Source organism: Neovison vison, chromosome 5 (assembly GCF_020171115.1).
Source record: "Neovison vison isolate M4711 chromosome 5, ASM_NN_V1, whole genome shotgun sequence".
In the NCBI taxonomy this organism is placed as follows: Eukaryota; Metazoa; Chordata; class Mammalia; order Carnivora; family Mustelidae; genus Neogale; species Neogale vison.
Window position 1 is genome coordinate 4760612 of NC_058095.1, and position 20509 is coordinate 4781120.

Sequence of the window (20509 nt, forward strand, 5' to 3'; positions counted from 1 at the left end):
CATATTGGAATCACCTGGGGGACTAAAAAAAAAAAAAAAAAACCCTGCCAGAAAAACAGTATGTACCGGAGATCCTGGCTTTGTTGGTTTCTCTGCAACCTGGTGTAGGAAAGTTTCCCAAGTGTTTCCTGTATGCATCCCAGGATTGAGAGCCGGGACTCTGGAATGCCTTGGAAATGAGCTGTCCTCGTAGTTCTAGTCTCTGGTGGCACAATGTTCTTTGAGGGACTATTGCTAGAGGGCTCTCCAAGCCAAAGAGAGTCCCTGTGCTTTTCTCCTAAAGGTCATGTGGCACACGGAGGCCGTGCAGGGGTCTTCCAGCCCGTGCAGCTGCCCAGGATCCCCAGGGGTTTGGAACCTGATAAAAGCGAGGTTCCCTATAACACGTACATGTTTCTCATAAAGCTCTACATGCAGAAATTGGCTCCTGAGACCAAGAAAAGGAAAGTAAACTTGTTTGAACAAAAGGAGTTTCTTTTCCTTCAAGCCACGCCAGCCCTTGCAAAGCAGGGACAGCAGCTCCTCCTTCCCCTGGCAGATGCTGATAAACTCCCTGTTTACCCGAGTGGCTCATTGTTAAGACAAGAGGTGTGCACTCCCTGACCAGGAGGCGTCAGCGCTCAAACCAGCTGCGGGCCCCATCAGAGCTCCAGGATATGCAGAACCTTCTGGCGGTGCCTGACCCAGCGTCATGAGGACCTGTCTGCCTCGAATCAGCCGTCTGAACCATGCCGCCCAGTGGCTCTTGCTTTTGGCGGTGTTGGTGGTTTTCCTCTTCCTGCTGCCCTCCTTTATGAAGGAGCCCAACATAAAACCTTCCAGGTAAGGCTCTGACCCTTCCCAAATTCCTCATACTCTATTGGAAGCACATTAAAGGACTCTAGCCCAGGGAAGCCCTGGGAGCCCCGAGATGCTGTCGTGTCCACACGGGGTGTCAGCAAGCAGGAATGTTGTCAAGGACCCCCTGGCAAGGGAGATCCAAGGGGGCACGTAGGGAACACACAGGTGGTAGGAGTGGGGAAACCAAGGTGTCCACATCGAGCGGAAACATGGGCAGGAGCTGGCCAACGATGGGTTTGGGTCTCTGGAAGGCACAGATGGGAGATGACGTCTCCCTCTGGGATTGTGAGTAACAACAGGGGCTTTGGGGATAGTTCTCACATGCCACTCCTGCCATTCACGGTGTCGTAAAGTAAAAGATTTACACCGTGGTTACCCTTCCCTTCTAAATCTCATTCTCTTTGAGGACCTGGTGAGAAACTTTGATACCTCCCGCTTAGCTTACTTCTGGGCTCCAAGTTCATCCTTCAGAAGGACCTTGTAGATCAATTTTCTTAGAGCATCAACACATCTCCAGCTGCAGAAGACCTTTTTTCTTTCCAGACTAGTTTTTTTGGGGGAATGACTTTATTTCACTACTCTTAAAATTTGAAAGTAATACATGCTTTCATAATGTTTAGAAAAATCCAAGCAAGAAGTGAGGGTCCCCCATCACACCCCCATGTCTATCCACTCTTAAGGGCTGACCACACTTGCTTCTTTAGTGGACCTATAATTATTACATAATTGTAGGCAACACTTCTATTCAAAATGCCTTATGTACCATTAATTAATTCTGATGGTTATGAATTTACAGAGATACAGAAAGTGAACCTCCCAAGGTCACCCTGCTAGGAAGTCGCATGGCCAGGATTCAAAACCTGGTGTTCTTCTTTAGCTTGTGCTTTTTACCTTATGTTACACAAGCCCTTACCACAGATGGATAAACAGACAGGTGGGGGTACACCTGGGTGGCTCAGTTGGTTAAGCGGCTGCCTTCGGCTCAGGTCATGATCCCAGCGTCCTGGGATCGAGTCCCACATCGGGCTCCTTGGTCGGGCGGGAACCTGCTTCTCCCTCTGCCTCTGCCTGCCTCTCTGCCTGCCTGTGCTTTCTCTCTCTCTCTCTCTCTCTGGCAAATAAATAAATAAAATCTTAAAAAAAAAAAACCAGATAGGTGGGTAGATAAGTGGATATATGGCAGGTAGGTAGGCTTCACACCACACACATTGTTCCACGGGCTGGCTTTTTAAATCGACACTATGCCATGGACATCCTTCCGTGTCGACATGTACAAATCTACTCCCATTTTACTCACGGTGCATGGCAAGGATATGGGTTTACTCAACCAATCTCTATCGGTTGACCCTTGGGTTGACCCTATTGGGTTGCCACTGGCTCGTCACACACTTACATGGGTATTTGAGAAGGCAAATTTCTAAGATTGGAATGGCCAAGGCAATGGGTACACTGGCAGCAAATGCCAACAGATGCCATCGGGTCACCCCTTTTTTTATTCTTTTAAGGATTTTATTTATTTATTTGACGGAGAGAGACACAGCGAGAGAGGGAACACAAGCATGGGAAATGGGAGAGGGAGAAGTAGGCTTCCTACGGAGCAGGGAGTCTGATGTAGGGTTCGATCCCAGGACCCTGGGACTATGACCTGAGCTCAAGGCAGACGGTTAACGACTGAACCACCCAGGCGCCCCCAGATAACCCTTTGAGAAGGTTAGAACAACGGGTGTGCATGTCCACAGAAGAGCTAGGCTTTCAGAACCAAGGGAAGATCCTCGCTGTGGCTGACCCGGATTCTGGCCCCGCTCCCTCCAGCTTCTCCACCTCCCCCACCCCTCCTGCCCCACCCCCCAAGCCTTGGCTCTGACCTGGCGGGGTGGGGGAAAGAGCTCTGAACCGAGAGGACACCTGGAGCTTTAAAATGGATGAGACTGAATTTAGGGTTTCTTTTTTTTTTTTTTCAATCTTTGCTGTAACTTTTTTTTTTTTAAGATTTTTTTTTTTAATTTATTTATTTGACAGACAGAGATCGCAAGCAGGCAGAGAGGTAGGCAGAGAGAGAGGAGGAAGCAGGCTCCCTGCTGAGCAGAGAGCCCGGGCCTCGATCCCAGGACCCTGAGATCATGACCTGAGCCAAAGGCAGCGGCTTAACCCACTGAGCCACCCAGACGCCCTGCTGTAACTTTTTTAGACTGAGTTTTTTTGTTGTTGTTGTTTAAGATTTTATTTATTTATTTGACAGAGACAGCCAGAGAGGGAACACAAGCAGGGGGAGCAAAGAGAGAGAAGCAGGCCCCCTGCTAAGCAGAGAGCCGGTCCCCAGGACCCTGGGATCATGACCAGGGCCAAAGGCAGATGTTTTAGCCACTGAGCGAGCCACTCAAGTGCCCCTAGACTGAGTTTTAACCATGAAACATGACTATAAAGTTATTGAACTGCCCAAGGCGTTAGACATGAGGGAGAAGGTAATGCACTGAGACGTCTCAGTAAAGCGTCTCCATAACTAAGCCACAAACCAAGTGACGAGTGAGCACCTTGAGAGCAGAGGTCCCGAGAGGGAAGGAGGTGTGTCCGCTGGAAGCTTCCATGAGAAGATGGGTCTCGGATATCCGAGACCCACAGGGCTCAGGTAAGGCGTGTGGGCAGAAAGCACAAACAGGGAGGCGGGACTGCCTGTGTCCTCTTGGCTGAGCCGCGGACCAACACGCCTTGCAGAAATGAGGGGCTCGATCTCGGGAGCAGGGGAAGGGCATTCCAGAAGGGCGCGGGTGAGGGTAGACGCCAGGAGGCTTTTAGGCAGGGAGGCGACCTCCTGAAAACGGTATTGTGCAATGGTAAGTCTGTCCGAAGGGAACAAGATAGATTAGGACGAGGAGTGAGTCACCGCGTTGGGCTGGCCCATAGTGGCCACCAAGGGACGGACTTCACAAGCGGATTATCCCGCGAGGAAGGGAGGGACTGGGGCTGACAGGTGGCTTTAGCCTTTGAAATACAAGGTGAAGAGGACCTGGGGCGGGAGGGAAGGAAGAAGTGGAAAATCAGGTCACGTTTTGATGAAGGAGAGGGGTGGGAGGGAGAGACAAGGGTGCAGCTCAAGACGGGAGGTGGGGGTGGAGGGTGGGGGCGGGGGGTGCAGGGGGAGCTGAGGCATCTCTCCCCACGGTGCAGCCTGGGGAAAATAAAATCAGATAAAATGGAGTTGTAAAACGCCAACCCAAATGTGCATCAGTGGTTTCTTTTTTTCTTTTTTTTTTTAAAGATTTTATTTATTTATTATTTATTTTTGAAAGATTTTATTTATTTATTTATTCATACCCATTTCCTATGGGTAAGGACAGACAGAGATCACAGTAGGCAGAGAGGCAGAGAGGGAAGAAGGAAGCAGGCTTCCCGCTGAGCAGAAAGCCCGAAACGGGGCTCGATCCCAGGACCTTGGAATCATGACCCAAACTGAAGGCAGAGGCTTTAACCCACAGAGCCACGCAGGCGCCCCAATCCGTGGTTTCTTTAAAAAAAATTTTTTTTATTTATTTGAGAGAGTGAGTTTGGTAGCAGGGAGGGTCAGAGGGAGAAGCAGACTCCCTGCTGAGGAGGGAGCCTGAAGCAGTCTGGGGACTCCAGGACCACGACCTGAGCCAAGGCAGTCACTTAACCAACTGAGCCCCCCAGGTGCCCTGTTATCTGTGGTTTCTGAAGGTCATTGTTACCGAGGTATTTCCTTGTTTATGACACAAGATTATCATTTCAGAGCTGGAGATGTCCGTACACCTGAATCCATGTTCAGAAGCTTTCTGTGGGTTATTTCTGGTCCTCACAATTGTCGCCCAAGAGTAGCATTTTTATTCTTTTACACAAATGAAGGATATGAAGCTCAAAATATTAAGCCTGGGGGCGCCGGCCTTGCTGGGTAGGTGGAGCCTGCGGCTTTTGATCCCGGGGTTGTGAGTTCGCGCCCTGTGCTGAGTGTGGAGATGACATTAAAAAAAAAAAAATCTTAAAAAAAAAAAAAAGTAATAAGTTGAGCCTAATTCCATCCAGCCAGGAAGTCGCAAACTGGAGATGTGAACCCGGGGGATTTGGGCTCCAAAATCCGTGCTTTTCCCTCCCTCGGACAGGTTGACTCTCCAGAGCCTCAAAGTCTAACGGAGCAGAGAGACGGAGACAGAACCAGAGACAGTGCGGGGTGTTAGGAGTCGTGAGAAGTCCCCGCAGTTAAGTCCCAGGCGCTATGAGAGCAAAATGAAAAGAGTCATTTCAACCCCGGGGGCAGGGTACGGAGAACATCCTGGAGAGGGTGGTGTTTGTAGAGCGCCTGAAGGCCGTGGGACATTTCGGCCCGCAGGAAGATTGCGCACCGAGGAAGCGGCGGGAGCAGCAGTGTAGACACGGGAACTGGCGGGCGTGTGCGGGCGTGAGAGCTTGGTGACTAATGAAACTTGACGCTAGAGGGCTTGGCATGCCAGGCACTGGCCTCCAAAATCCCTGATTAGCGACCACATATCAAGGCTTTGGGGTAAATATTGTTGTTAACAACACCCTCTTTTCCAAATAAGAGAGGTTAGGCAAATTATTCAAGGTCACCTTGGTCAGTTAAGTTCAAACCCAGACCAGCCAGCTCCAGAGTCCCGCTCCCAGCCATGCCCTGGGCGAGCACTGTCCCTCCTTCCTCTATCACACCCCTCATAACGCGTTGTCCTGAACCCAAAGTTTGTTTCCTGACAGACAGTGCATTTCCTATGGGTAGGGACTGGCTTATTTGTCTCTTCCCACAGTATTTTGAGCCGGTCCCAGAAACGGTGGTATTTTTTCAATGCTCGTTGACCAAAGAGTAAAGGCAGGACCCTCGGTAACGTATCAACAGTTTAAATTTTATTCTCCAGCTACCGAAAACTTTAGCATGAGGGACTTGATGACATTCCTGCGTTTTCAAGACTCCTCTGTTACCAGATTATAGGGGAGACTGTGGGGGGGTGTTCTCAGGGTGGCTGGGATTGAGGCTGTTGGAATGGTTTACGGTAGGAGCCCTGGGCAGGAAGGCTCCGGTGGAAGGACATTAGGGAGAAAGGATTGGGAATGAGATTGGCTGGATTTGCCAACAAAGGGATAGGACGGTATGATTTCCAGCCGAGGTTACTGGACTACCTTTCGGATTTTCTTCATTTGGTCCCAGTCTCCTACGTGGTCCTGGGTATGTAGATACGGATCTCAGACCTTGTCTCTACCTGCTTAGGTTTCCTGGTCTGGAATGACTTTGCCCTTAAAGGCTCTGTGCCTTGTGTTGGCTTTAGAGCTAACCCGGGAAGCGTGAGCTATAAAATCAGGGCTATGGATTTTCTTTTTCTTTTCTTTTGGTCTAAGAAATATAACTTTATTTTCTATAACCTCCCGATTTCTGATTGTGGACCCCCGTTCACCGAGCGTCTGGGAAACCTAATTTCAGCCGTTCTTGTTCCTCTGCCCCCTTCCCAGGATGGCATCAAGGGCTCCCGGATACCAGATGTGGTGCCAGGGTCGGGGGGGGGTGCCGGGGGGCGACGCTGATTCTTGGCCCTTGTATTGCCTTCGAGACATCCATCGTCTCTGTCTCTTAGCTATTCCATGCCCACCAGCTTAGGTGTGGGAATTTTCGGAAGGGGATCTGGGTGTGCGCCCCCTAAGGGGCAACCAGCAAATTCTTGTGATTCCACAATCACTGGCTGATATCCTTTCCTGCTTAAATTTCTTTTCTGCTTTTTTGGGAATGAGCGCACATTGCTTTTATAAAAGAAAGAATAATTCAGCAAAGTTCGTTTCTGAAGATTCAGGAACAGAAGACCCATCTAGGGCCCCCCCCACTGCCATAGTGAAGCGCCCCTCCCCCCCAGCAGAACCCCGTCCCTGGGTCGTGTCTACACTCTCTCCCCACGCCTGCGTGACTAATAGCCTCGGATTGCTAACTCCGGGTCACTGTTTATGTCTGTTCTCCTCTTAGAGCTGGACCTTCTTAAGATCAGTGACTCTGGCTGTCTCATCGTTAATCCTCAACAGATAGTTCTAAGTACCAGGAATCTAATCACGCAACAGTCACTGAGTATCTGTTCACTACATGTTGCATTGCATTTTCAGATTTTCATAGAATTTTTGATAAGATATCTCATTTAGTTTTCATGTTTTCCCCCTTTATTTATTTATTTTTTATTACGCTAACATGCAAATGTTCCAGATAGTACTGAACACAGAGCGCTCCCTGTGACTTCTCCTTCCTCCAGAATCCTGATTCCCAAGGTGCCTACTTCAATTTTCTGCCCTTTCTTCTGGTATTTACCACCTTTTTTTTTAAAGATTTTATTTATTGATTTTTCAGAGAGAGAAAGAGCACAAGCAGGGGCAGCAGCAGAGGGAGAGGGAGATGCAAACTTCCCACTAAGCAGGAGCCCGATGTGGGGCTTGATCCCAGGACCCCAGGATCATGACCTGAGCCGGAGTCAGACACCTGACCGACTGAGCCACCCAGGTGCCCCGTACCATCCTATTTCTAAGTCACATGCCACCTGCTACCTCTTGACTTCTCAATTAAGTGGTTTAGTGCTGTGAATGAAATGTCACTTACCATGGCCTTGACGCCTATCGCCCTTTTTGGCTTCAATCTCTGGACACGTGAACCCAAAGGGGAGCGGATGGTCACTGTCTGTCTACGTGTTAGCACCCGACCCATCTGTGTAACATGGTACTTTCCCAAGTGGCTTTTATAACACCATGAAGTCCTCACAATGGTATTATGAGACTGGTATGAAGGGTCCCATCTCAGGGGGGATGCCTGGGTGGCATAGTTGGTGAAGCGTCTGCCTTCAGCTCAGGTCATGGTCCCAGGGTCCCGGGATCGAGCCCCGAATCAGGCCCCCTGCTCGGCAGGAAACCTACTTCTCCCTCTCTCGCTCCCCTTGCTGTGTTTCCTCTCTTGCTGTGTCTCTCTCTCTGTCAAATAAATAAATAAAATATTTTTTTTAAAAAAAGAGTCCCATCTGGGGGGGGGGGCGTCGCCTGGGTGGCTCAGTCGTTAAGCATCTGCCTTCAGCTCAGGTCATCATCCCAGAGTCCTGGGATCGAGCCCCGTGTTAGGCTCCCTGCTCAGCGGGGAGCCTGCTTCCCCTTCTGCCTGCTGCTCTCCCTGCCCGTGTTCTCATGCTTTCTCTCCCTGTGAAATAAATAAGTAAAATCTTAAAAAAAAAAAAAAAAAAAAGGTTCCCATCTAATAGATAAGAAAGCAAGGGGTCTAAGCGTGCTGTGACTCGCCCAAGGTCACACAGCGGACTGGTTCTTGGCCGGGCTGGAACTAAAGCAGGCTCCTTCCCGCCCCGTGTGTGCCACCGCCTTTTTGCCAAGTGCCAAGAAGTTAGTTTTGTGTCAGACTCAAGCGCAACACAGGAGAACAGCCAGAGTTCCAGAGGTTGAGTCTTGGGTAGGTAACAGCCACAGCGGGGTGGCCGCCTCCTCGTGGGGGATGGGCTGATCGTGCTGCCCTGTGGCCTCAGGGAGCCTCATCTGGAAGTTATTAAAAGCCACCCCACTTGTGGGGTTTGGCAGTTTCTTGGGCAGAGCTTCTGGCCCCAACAGACGGCAGGGGTAGCGGCCCACTGGACCCCTCGCTCTTCTCCTAACTCTCGGGCGGAGGGCTGGGGAAGGGGAGGAATCTTATTTTCCCCCAAGGTCACTATGTCAAACACGCCAGGATAAAAATGTCCCCGGAACTCGGGCTTACCCCTGAAACAAATTGTACTTGCAGGTGTGATTAGCCGCAAAAGAGCTAAGCCCGGTGCCAGATCCGGGTGATGAAAACTGACCCCGCTTTGAACAATCTAGGTTCGCGGGGAGAGTTTCCAGCCACTGGAGCACAGGGTCTCGCCTCGTATCTGTGATTCTGGACCTCTACGTACCTGCCACTGTTTTGTTGAAAACACTTTCTTCCCCTGTTACCCTGGTCCCACCCTCCACCACCCTGTTCAAGGTCGTCCCTACTTTCCTAAACTCTCAAGACTCACCCCAGGGGGTCTGGAGAGACCTGTGTGTTATTCATGTATCAGAGGGAGGGAGCACATCCAAATTTTAAACCAGCTTCCCATTTCCCGGGCCACAGTTACTTCAGTGAACAGGATCTCAGGGAATACTCTGGGCCCCTCTGTTGGGGGAGAGCTTTGGAAATTGGATCCAGTTCCTAAAGCACTAGAAACAGTGGCTTAGATGTGTTTCCTCTTCTGTTCCCATTTTATATTGTTCTCCATTAGGATTTAATTGGCCAGAAGCTAAACAAATAAGAGAATTGGCTTTGATTTGAAAAAAGAACATTTGGAGTAACAACAGAATACAGATTTCTGTATTGTTTTTCCCAGCCTACAAAGAGAATTAAGGCTCGTTAAAGCAAAGTACAATTTTAGTGATGGAAGCAACTTGTGGACCCATCTAGAGTTTCAAAGTAAAGTTCTAAAATGTAAATCATACAAAAAGTTTCAGGATTTCCTGGGGGTAAGATACTGCAGAGTTTGGGGTATGGGGGGGGACAATGGAATGACTGGTTTCCATTTCAGATAAGACCAGAGCCCCTAAAGAGCTATGTGGACACCAAGGGAGTTTCAGCGGCTCCAGGCTGGGCTGACCACGAAGGCGGGCGCTGCGGGTGAGAGCCGCCCATCAAGGAGGGGCCTGGGCTGGGGGTGAGGAAAGGCAGTGCTGGGGAGCCTGGGGTTTGTTCCCCTTTCAAGGAGAGGCATAAGGGAAGCCAAGGATGGGGAACCAGATGTGTAACCCCGAAGAGGCAAGCATGCCCCGGATAGAATGAGCGAGCGATGAGGAAAGCGGATTGTGGGGACTGCGGGGAGGGGGTCCGGGTCGCGAGGCCGCGAGTGGAGGCGTGACTGTGACCAGCCACTCATCACGGAGCAGGAGCCTGTGATGCCTGGAGCCTCTTCTATCATCTGTTCCACTGAACATCAGAGCCCAGAATTATTTAGGAAATCAAAGGGTTTCTGGTTTTGGGATTTTATTGAAGAATAACAGATACACAATATTGTATATCCGTTTTAGGTGCACAAGAATGAACTGATGTTTATATATATTATGAAGTGCTCACAATCAGGCCAGTTTCCATTTGTCACCATATGAAATTGTCAGAATATTATGGACTATGTCCCCTAGGCTTGTACTGTACAGCCCTGTGTCTTACTTATTTTACTAGCGGGACACTGTACTTCCTAATCCCTCGGACCCATTTTGCCCATCCTCCCCTACCACCTCTGTTCTGGCAACCACCATTGTACTCTCTGTAACTACGAGTCTGTTTCTGTTCTGTTTCATTTTTATCTGTTTTTGAGATTGCACATATAAGTGAAATCCTACGGTATTTGTCTTTGTCTGGCTCATTTTACTTAATCTAATACCCTCTATGCCCATCCAAGTTGCTGCAAATGGCAAGACCTCATTCTTTCTTATGACTGAGCAGTATTCTATTTTATATATATATATATATATATATACATATCCATATATATATAAATGGATATAATATATATATACATATACATATATATTTCTCCATTCATCTGTCACTGGGCCCTTGGGCTGTTTTCCATGTCTTGGCCATTGTAAATAACGCTGCAGTGAACACAGGGGTGTGCATGTCTTTTCAGATTAGTGTTTTCATTTCTTCGGATAAATATCTAAAGATTTTATTTATTTATTTGACAGACAGAGATCACAAGCAGGCAGAGAGGCAGGCAGACAGAGAGGAGGAAGCAGGCTCCCCGCTGAGCAGAGAGCCCGATGCGGGACTCGATCCCAGGACCCCGAGATCATGACCTGAGCCAAAGGCAGCAGCTTAACCCACTGAGCCACCCAGGGGCCCCTCTTAGGATAAATATCTAGAAGTGGAATTGCGAGATCATCAAGGAGGTCTTTTGAGCTCTTGTCTTTTCCTTGATAAAATAATCTTCTATTCCTACTGGTTTTATCAATGGCCTCGGATTCCGGGTGTTATTGGTCAGGTTCAGTTGGGATGACCTCTTCCGTGGCTGAGACACCTTCAACACTCCCTGTATTATTTCTGGTAGATACAATTGAGCACTGAACAACATGGTTTGAACCATGTGGGTCTGTTTACATATGGATTTTTTACAGTACAGTAGTGTACGTGTATCTTCTCTTCCTTATAGTTTTATGAGGGACATTGTCCTTTCTCTAGCTGACTTTATTGTAAGGATATGTACATAATAGGGGCACCTGGGTGGCTCCCTTGTTAAGCGTCTGCCTTTGGCTTGGGTCATGATCCCAGGATCCTGGGATAGAGCCCCATGTCGGGTTCCCTTCTCAGCGGGAAGCCTGCTTCTCCCTCTCCCTCTGCTTGTGTTCCCTCTCTCGCTGTGTCTCTCTCTGTCAAATAAATAAATAAAATCTTTAAAAATATCTATGTACATAATACATATAACATACAAAATATATGTTGACTTGTTTATGCTATTGGTAAGGATTCTGGCCAACAGCATAAACAAGTCAACATATATTTTATATGTTATATGTATTATGTACGTAGATATTTTTAAAGATTTTATTTTTATTATTATTTATTTATTATTATTTTTATTCTATTTTTTATTTTATTATTTTTATTTATATTATTATTTATTATTTATTAGTAGTCAAGGTCTGGGGAGCCAAGAGTCATGTGCAGATTTTCGACAGTGTGTGGGTCAGTGCCCCTAATCCACACAGTATTCAAGGATCATCTCTGCCATATTCGTGGGAAAACTCTGCTCTCTTGCCCACAGTTTTTCATGACTTCAAGTACATATAAACTCTGAGCCTTTTGCCCTTTCTTCACTTCCAGGTCTCCCGCGGTGTTGGGTAATTCAGACTTAAGAGGGAAGAGGATGCCAGATAATTAATCTTTTGTATCCATTTCCTTTATTGCACAGAGCCAGGTAAACCCTGCTAAGGATAAATTTATTTTTAAAGTGCAACATTTTATATTTTTACCTCCCAACTAGATCAGACTTTGATACTGAGTTGTTGTTTTGCTTGGATGAGATCCAAGCGTGACTTATCTATCCCTCTGAACCCTTAATAGAAAACAGGCTCCCCCCCTTCACCCCACCCTGGCCTTACTCATGCTGTTCAAACCCAGGATCGCCCAAGGTCTGGACAAGGCGAATACAGGGCACCCACCACACAGACGGAAGGAATTTGAGCATTCAGTAAATACCATGCATGAGCATAAGGAAATGCCTACATAGACACCCACATTCCTAGCAATCATAGTTGTATTTAATTATAGGGAAATGAAATGAAACTTAATTACATAATTTTGTCAGTACCTAGGTCATTGCTGCGACTCCCTGTAAAATGTGAAGGAGTCATTGGTAACCTGCCAGGGACCTTGTGCCTTCTGCCTCTGGGAGGGACTGTAGAGAGGAGTTCGGGGGAGCTCCGTTCCCTGGGGCTGGCCTGGGGCTGGCGTGGCCACGAGGCGGACGGCCAGCTCTCTGGGCCGTGTGTGTGAGACGTCTCGTGGAGAAGCCCACCCTGCCGCGCCATCTCCCCGATCACAGCCGTGCCGAGGTGTTTGCACTTTGGAAGGGAAACTTCTAGAGGCCTCTTGTGGTTTGGGGGTGGGAAATGCAGGGGGAGGCGATTCCGAGGTTCACGGGTGGGTAACAAGAGCTGTTTGCTCTCTGAGCTAACGCCTAGGCCTTTGTTGTGCCTCTGGCTTGAAGCTTCAGCTCCCTTGTGCCATTGAAGGGGAGAAGAGTGAGTCTTACGGTACTCAAACTTCACAGCACCAACATAAGGTGGCCCAGATCCCTCAAGAATGTTCTGGACCGGGGCGCCAGGGTGGCTCATTCGATGTAGCATCTGCCTTCGGCTCAGGTCGTGATCCCAGAGTCCTGGGAGCGAGCCCCGCTTTGGGCTCCCTGCTCAACGGAAGTCTGCTTCTCCCTCTGTCTCCTGGTCCCCCTGCTTGTGCGCTCTCCTCTCTCTCTCTCAAATAAATAAATAAATAAATATTTTAAAAATGAATAGGATCAGGACTATCTCAGGGTTTCCACTCTGCACGGATGGTACCCTTCCAGAATGGACACTTCGGCAATGTCTATCCAGTTCATGAGCCAACAGCCGTCTCTTTCTCTTGAGACTGTCCTCCTCTCCTGCCCAGGGTGGACCCCAGGACCTGCGTCACTTGCCATGTTGGTCAGGCACAGGAAGGGACACAAGTGGGCCGGAACCATAAAAATTAAGCACTGGGAGCAGAGAGTCCTGAGTCCCGGGAAGAGGTGTTCTGGGGCGGCCGTCCTCCGCCGTCACGCGGGCTGAGGAGTGGAGAGCGGAAAGCAGCCTAAGAGAGAGACTCCAGGTTCCAGACCCTTCTAGAAGCTCTGCCACATCTTACGCTTGGGCTCCTCAAGACATTTTCTATCCTTATGATAAATCCCTCCCTCCATTTTTTTTTTCTTAGTTAAAAATGGAAAACAAGGAATAAAGGCTTAAAAGTCTCGAAGGCTATTAGTTTTTCCAGGCTGCTCCATGTCACAATCTGGCCCCTTGTCACCGCCTTCCTCTCCCCTCTGGGCGGGGATAACTCTCCGCATCGCTTCTTTGAGCCTGGTAACAGGCAGTGGCATTGGCTACATGAGGCCAGTTAAAAATGCGTGTGCTCCAAGACGGAAGGACCCACTGCTAGCCTTTTCCCTAACAACCTCCCAGAGGAGTAAGGCCTTCTCTGTTTCAAGGTCAGGCCAGAGAGCGCCCTTCTTGCAAAACCAGAATGAATGTGCTTCCCTGGTGCCCAGAAAGCAGGAAATACGGTACTGCCACAAGGGCTGGCCGCGATGCGGGAGGGAGACCCTAAATGAGAGAGGATTGACAGACATAATCTGCCTCGTGCACAGACCACCGGGGGGGGGGGGGCTGCCCTGTATTTCTCTAGTGATGAACGTCCCCTCCATCTTCCGCCTGTAATAACAATGTCTACAGCGTCCTCCACAGGTGAAAGGCTGTGCCTTATTCAAATCTGCATTCCCGGGACCCACACAGCATGTTGCACCCAACATCTGTTGAATGAGATGTTCTCCGTCTTACATATTTCAGAGTCTGTTCTAGACTCTAAAGCTTCTGTGTGATGATGTGGGAAGTGGTGGCGGGCTTCGTGGGAAGGGCTGCTGGGTGTGATTGCCTCCAACTTTGCGACTTAGGGAGGAGTTTGACCTTGCCCTTGAATGAACACAATCCCCAGACACGCCCAGTTCGGCAGAGCCCGTAGGTTTGTAGTCCTGTCGTTTGTCCCAGGAGACGGAGCTGTGGGTCAGGCCACCGCCCATGGCTCCTTCATGCTCGCCCATTCCCCAGCCCATGTCTGGGGGACAACTTGACGTCTATCTGTGTGATGATCTGTCGTCCCCTTTACATCCTGGGCTCTGTCCGGGGAAGGAAGATACCCCAGTAACTAGCACACCACCATACATAGGAGGCGCTCAATAAATATTTGCCGCATAAAAGAACAAATTAGAGGCCATGGAGTTGGGAGGTGGGACGTCAAAGCTGCAACCAGAGAAGGAGGAGACCAGACTCAGGAGACCCCCACCTTGCGCAGGACAAACCATGAGTGACTGGGAGCAGAGCACCAAGGCAGTGCTGAGAAGCTGGGAACTGGTTTGGCTGAGCACGTATTTTGTGCCAGAGGCCACGCCCGTGTTAATGCTCACAGAGACTTCTTGCGGAAACAAAAGGCAGCAACCCATTTTACAGATATGAAAACCGAGGGGCAGGTGGGTTAAGATTTCTCCCAGCCACACCAGCTAAGACATGGAAAGTGCTAGGGATTCTCCCTCAGCTCTCTCTGGCTACACATTCCATGTTCTCTCTCCTTCTCTTTCTGTGGCCTCAGCGAGTCTGAGATATAGGGCTCGGAAGAAGAATGGTAGAAGCAGACAAAGGAGAGCTACTTGGGACAAGAGGCGTCAAGTGAGCCAGGAAGGCCAAGGATGTCAGGGAAAGGAGCAGGAGTTAAGGACATCTGGAAATCCATGAGGGTGATGGCTATGGGTCACCAGAAAGGACAGTTCTTTTTCCCACGGTTCCCAGGAATCCCCCGAAAACCTGTGTAGCACAGAGAACCCACCTTGAAGTCCAGCTGGGGAAACCTGCCCAGTGCAGGCCCCACGCTTTCCTCAGCGGAACACCTAATGCTAATTTGCAGAAATGAAGGGATGCTTTTGGCAGCCTCAGGCAAAAGGGGGGAAATGAAAAGAAAAGAAATCTAATCTTCGGAGCCAAAAACTGGGGGTGCCAGAAGCCAGAGCAGGCACCCTGCACCGGTCTTCTCCCACTGCTAGAAGAAAGCATGGCCCGGCTGGAATTCAGCTCCTGTGCCCCCAGACCCTTGTCCTAATCCCTATCTCTGACCTGAAATTCTCCAGTAGCTTCTCCTGGACAAGAAGATGAATGATAAAGTCCAAACTCCTCAGTCTGACTTACAAGGCAGATACTAATCGGGTTCTGCCCACCTGTTTGGGACCAGCCCCTGCCCAGACAGAGCCCCTTCCCTTGTGCCCACCAAGTACATGTGCTCCCCAGGGCGAGTCCACCACGGTCTCTAGGGGTCAGAGGCAAGTTTCTAGACCCATCGCCAACGGGTGCAGCTTAATCTGGGGGTATGGACGGTGACACGCCTTGCCTTCATGTCTTATGCAAACTGGTTTGAAGTCTACCCAAGGCGCCAGAAAAAATACTAACAACCTGTGGATATGATCCTTGGCCTTCATCCAGATTTCCATCTTTCCCTAGGGATCAGCACACGCTGGACGAGAAGAGGTCTCCAGGGTTTCTCCACAAGACTGCATGGCAGGTCACCACCGCAGGAGGAAGGACAATGGCCCCGGGGGCGCTGTCAGCACAGGAGAACAGCACAGAGGCCCCCCTGGCCCAGGCCACCGCACACCCCACCCAGAAGGACACCAGAGCAGAGGCCAGTGAGAAGAAGGACCCCATGCAGGACACGCTGCCTCCGAAGGCGCAGGACAGGACGGTGGCCTCTGATGGGGCAGAGACACTGTCGCTGAGCAGTCAGGACCCCAGGACCATCAAAGGAAAGCAGGACCAGAAGAAGGAGCCCACAGCCGCCAGGACAGAGCCCCCAAAGCCTCAGGGCAAAGCGCAGGCCACAGCAAGGACACCCGTGCCAAAAAGTCAGGCCGAGGCACTGACCATGCCAGGAGCAGGGTCCAGGGGGAGGACAGTGAAAGGAGTGACCACAGTGGTTGTCCCCCCCCGGGAGACAGTCCGGGCCACACCACCCTCCACTCCCTTCTGGAACCGCACCACAGAGAGAAAGCTAAGTCTGCGGGCCACCAACTTCAAGTCTGAGCCCCAGTGGGATTTTGAGGAACAATATAGCTTTGACACGCGGGCCCTACAGTCGGTGAGTCTGGCCACAGCCTCCCTGCTCTGAAGCCCCCTGCGGACAGCCCCCCACCTCCATGACCTCCCAGGCTCTGCCCTCAGGCTCTGCCTTATCCCCACCGCACAGTGCCCTACCCTACCCTGCTTTGACCCCCACCTTCTTTCCTTAAGTGTTCGAAGTGGGAGGGGAAGGCAGGTCCCAGATCCTAGCCCAGGCAGCGTGGGAAGGGGCGAGGGAGAAGAGTCCTGCCCAGGAGCCCCCCAGAAGGTCTGGAAGGTCACTGAGCAGGGGGAGAGACGTCTACTTGCTCTGGGGCCCTCCTCAGGCGGGGGAAGGGGCAAGGGTTGAGAGGGGGCAAGGAGGGGCAGGACTAATAGCTGAGGACCCCCCAGCCTGATGCCGACCCTGATTCGTGGGAATGCCTTGGCTTCGCCAGCCTTCCCCCTCTTCCGTCTCTAAGAAAAGCAGCCTGGGCCCACGGCCTCGGGAGGGAAACCTTCAGAATACATATGTTTGCACACACACCTGCAGCCAGGCCCCGGCCAGCGCTCCAGGCTCTCCCGCAGCCCCGTCCCCCTCCCACCCACCAGGGTGCATCCCCTCCAGCCCCAAGAAAGGTCCGTTCTCTGGGACCCTCGGGGCTCCAGCAGCCAGGACAAGGGCGAGGAGGATCAGGGGGCCTCCGAAGGTGACGGGAGAGGCAGCAGAAGTGGCGCCTTCCGGACGTTGAGGCCCGCTTTCTGCCCCTGCCCCCAGCCCGGCCCCTGGCCATGGCCTTCCTGGGCCTCTGCCTGCCTGACCCACCCTCCTGCATGTAGAGCTGCCCCGACTCAGTGAAGGTCAAGGCCTCCAAGTCACCCTGGCTCCAGAAGCTCTTTCTGGCCAATCTCACCCTCTTCCTGGACTCCGACCACTTCAACCAGAGCGAGTGGGAGCGCCTAGAGCACTTCGCACCGCCCTTTGGCTTCATGGAGCTCAACCACTCCCGTGAGTCTGTCCCCCGCCCCGAGGAGCCTGAGCCGCTGAGCCTCTGGCTCTGGTCCGGCTTCTTCCCTGGGGGACCCCCACCGGCGCTGGGAGAGATGGTGGGCCGCTCCCCCCCACCCCTCCAGGGCTCTGAGCGGAGCCCCTCCTTGCAGTGGTGCAGAAGGTGGTGAAACACTTCCCTCCGGTGCCCCAGCAGCAGCTGCTCCTGGCCGCCCTGCCCCCCGGGAGCTCCCAGTGCATCACCTGTGCCGTGGTGGGCAACGGGGGCATCCTGAACAACTCCCACATGGGCCAGGAGATAGACAGCCACAATTACGTGTTCCGGTAAGCGGTCCCATCCCAAGCGCCCCATCCCGACTGAGAGATCCAGGAGGGTGTTCTACGCCCCGATCCAGAAGGTGGAAGGCCTGGGCTGTCCAGAGACTTTCCCTTTATACCTACTTCTTCCCCATCTCTCTTTGCCTTCCCCACCGGCCTCCATGCCTTTCCCTCGTGCACTCACGGGGTCTGTCCTGTCTGCCCGTAGACTGAGTGGAGCTATCACCAAGGGCTACGAACAGGATGTGGGTACCCGGACGTCCTTCTACGGCTTCACCGCCTTCTCCATAACGCAGTCCCTGCTTGCCTTGGGCGGTCGGGGTTTCCGGCACGTGCCCCTGGGGAAGGTGAGCCAAGAGGACCGGGCCTGCCCACACACAGAATCTGAATGGGGAGCACGAGAGGAGAAAGGGAGCCCAGCGTCCCGTGTCTGGAGTCTGGCTGACGCAGGCTCTGTTCATCCGAGGGGCACGGGCAGGGAGGATGGGCAGACAGGCCTGTGGTAGGGCAAGAGGGCAGGTTGGTACTGGAGACAGGCGCCCCCCACCCCGGGGGTCCTGAAGGCAGGACTTCCGGAGCCGCTGTCCTTTGTCCTCAGGATGTCCGCTACCTGCACTTCCTGGAGGGTACCCGAGACTACGAGTGGCTGGAAGCGCTACTTCTGAATCAGACGCTGGTGAAAAGCCTTCTATGGTTCAGGTACCCACCGCCCCTTCCTCTCCCCTGGCCGAGCTGCGTCCTGGGCGGCTGTGAAGGGCTGGACCGGTGGGGACCACCTTAGCGATCACCTGGAGAGGGGGGCCCCCCTGCCATGCCCCTGGCCCTGACTTGGCCCGAGTCAGGAAGGTGAAACACCCACCGCCACCCACAGGCGCCGGCCCCAGGAGGCCTTCCGGGAAAGCTTGCGGATGGACAGGTACCTGCTGATGCACCCAGACTTGATGCGCTACATAAAGAACAGGTGAGAGCAGAGCAGCCGGCGCTTGTGGAAGGCACCGGGTTGCCTCGAATCCCTGCGCCTCCTGACAGCGGGGAGGGGGGCTGGGCTATTTCCCAGGTTTCTGAGATCGAAGACCCTGGATACTAAACACTGGAGAATCTACCGCCCCACCACGGGAGCCCTCCTGTTGCTCACGGCCCTTCAGCTCTGTGACCAGGTGAGACTCTACGGCGGGAGCTGCTGGAGAAGCAGCTGGGGGGTCCCTGGACTGGCCCCTCGGTGGGGGACCACGGCTGGGACGGGGGAGGGATGTGAGTGTGCATGCACACACCTGTGCAAGCGTACACCAGGGAGCCTGCGCCCGGCCCCCTAGGTCGAAGGGCCTCCCAGACCCCCAATAACACGTAGCCCTTGAGCACAAGCCTAGGAGGGAGTGACCTTGGGCCTCATTTCTCTTCCAACCTTCACATAGGTGAGCGCCTATGGCTTCATCACCGAGGGCCATGAGCGCTTTTCTGACCACTACTATGATAAGTCCTGGAAACGAACCGTCTTTTACATCAACCATGACTTCCCGTTAGAGAGAACGCTCTGGAAGCGGTTGCACGACGAAGGTATCATCCGACTGTACCAGCGGCCCATAATTTCCAAACCAAAGATGTGACTGGGGCCTGGGCCGCTGCGGTCTCATGGGCCGTTCCAAGGCACGGGCAAGGTGGGAGTCTTGAAACTCTAACCACCATTCTCCCGGAGCTCAGGCCGGCCTCCTGGCCCCTCCAGACCCTGTCCCCCCGGGGAACTCTGGCACCGAAGGGGACACACGTTCAAGATGGCAAATGACCAATTGAGGCCTTGGAGACCTTGGAACATGGATGCTCAAAGGAGGGAGGACTCCCGTCTTGAGACCCAAGAGTTTGAACTAAATGGAGTGATGACGGGCCCACACCGCCCACTGAATCTCAACCTTCACCATCCAAAAGCTACCTGACGCCGGCAGGGAAAAGCCCCAGCCTAGGAGACGAGACATGGAGATTCGGTTTCGAATTCCAAATCTTGTACTTAGCAGCTGTGAAATCTTGAAGGCCTTACTTAATTTCACTAGGGATCATCTACAGGACCCTTCCTCCTGGGACTTATCTGATTCTAGAAGGATCTGGACCTTTCCTTGTCTTTGAGCTCTTTGACAACTCTCTGGGTTGCAGAAAACGGGTAGTAATAAAAATAATTCTTGCCCGTGAAGATGCAAATAAATCTTGTACAGTCAAGAGGCAAGTGATGACCCCCCCGGGGGCAGTGACCTGTTCTGTACAAACAAGCAAATTCATGTTCACGTTCCTGACTGCCTGTGTGTCTGTCTGTACTCGAGGTTCTCCTTCGAACCGGTTTTTGCATCTTACTGGTTTCTTCATTAGTTAACCAGTTAATAAAATCCTTGACATGCGTTCATTTTGTATTTGTATGAGAGTTACTGTTCTACCCTTGAAAAAATATCTTCTATCATGTCCTGAGGCCACTGTTTTATAATCCGTAGCACGATTTTTGGGGTACCCATTCCACAATGATTTTAAAAAATTACTCTCTATAAAAACCTGGGGCAACAAGGACCCAGTTTCCTCCCCTTTGGTTCTCCATCCTCCCGCCGGGCCTGCACTTCCTCAGACCTCATGTAGAGAACCCAGAACAAGCCAAAGGTTTTTCGGCTCATCTTATCCCCTCGAGCTCTAGCTACAGGATTTGGACTCTGAAACCCAGAAGAATTCTAGAGATCCCAAACTGAATAAAGGCCCCCAATGAAGGAGATGGAGGGTGTGGAAGGAAAAAAAAAAAAAGAAAGATAGAGAGGGAGGGAGAGAGAGAGAGAGAGGAAGAAAGAAAGAAAGAAAGAAAGAAAGAAAGAAAGAAAGAAAGAAAGAAAGAAAGAAAGAAAGAAAGAAAGAAAGAAAGAAAGAAAGAAAGAAAAGTAAGCTGTCTTGTAGACTTCATGCTCAAGGATCAAAAGCTAACTT

General features: G+C 51.5%; 1 protein-coding gene across 1 annotated transcript; it reads left to right on the forward strand.

Annotated features, from left to right (window-relative positions):
• Nucleotides 1-595: 595 nt before the first annotated feature.
• On the forward strand, nucleotides 596-19167 carry ST6GALNAC1 (ST6 N-acetylgalactosaminide alpha-2,6-sialyltransferase 1). Its single transcript, XM_044250333.1, has 9 exons — nucleotides 596-822; nucleotides 15643-16276; nucleotides 17077-17245; nucleotides 17398-17569; nucleotides 17772-17910; nucleotides 18162-18262; nucleotides 18435-18524; nucleotides 18621-18720; nucleotides 18976-19167. Exons 1-9 carry the CDS (start codon nucleotides 692-694, stop codon nucleotides 19165-19167), a joined length of 1728 nt encoding a protein of 575 aa, XP_044106268.1. The 5' UTR covers nucleotides 596-691.
• Nucleotides 19168-20509: the final 1342 nt, after the last annotated feature.

Excerpts from the sequence above, each read along its gene's own strand:
- ST6GALNAC1 (XM_044250333.1), top strand. The coding sequence starts at position 692 with ATGAGGACCTGTCTGCCTCGAATCAGCCGTCTGAACCATGCCGCCCAG. Across the intron at positions 17,911-18,161 it reads GGCACGTGCCCCTGGGGAAG|GATGTCCGCTACCTGCACTT; the intron begins GTGAGCCAAGAG and ends CTTTGTCCTCAG. Across the intron at positions 18,263-18,434 it reads AAAAGCCTTCTATGGTTCAG|GCGCCGGCCCCAGGAGGCCT; the intron begins GTACCCACCGCC and ends CGCCACCCACAG.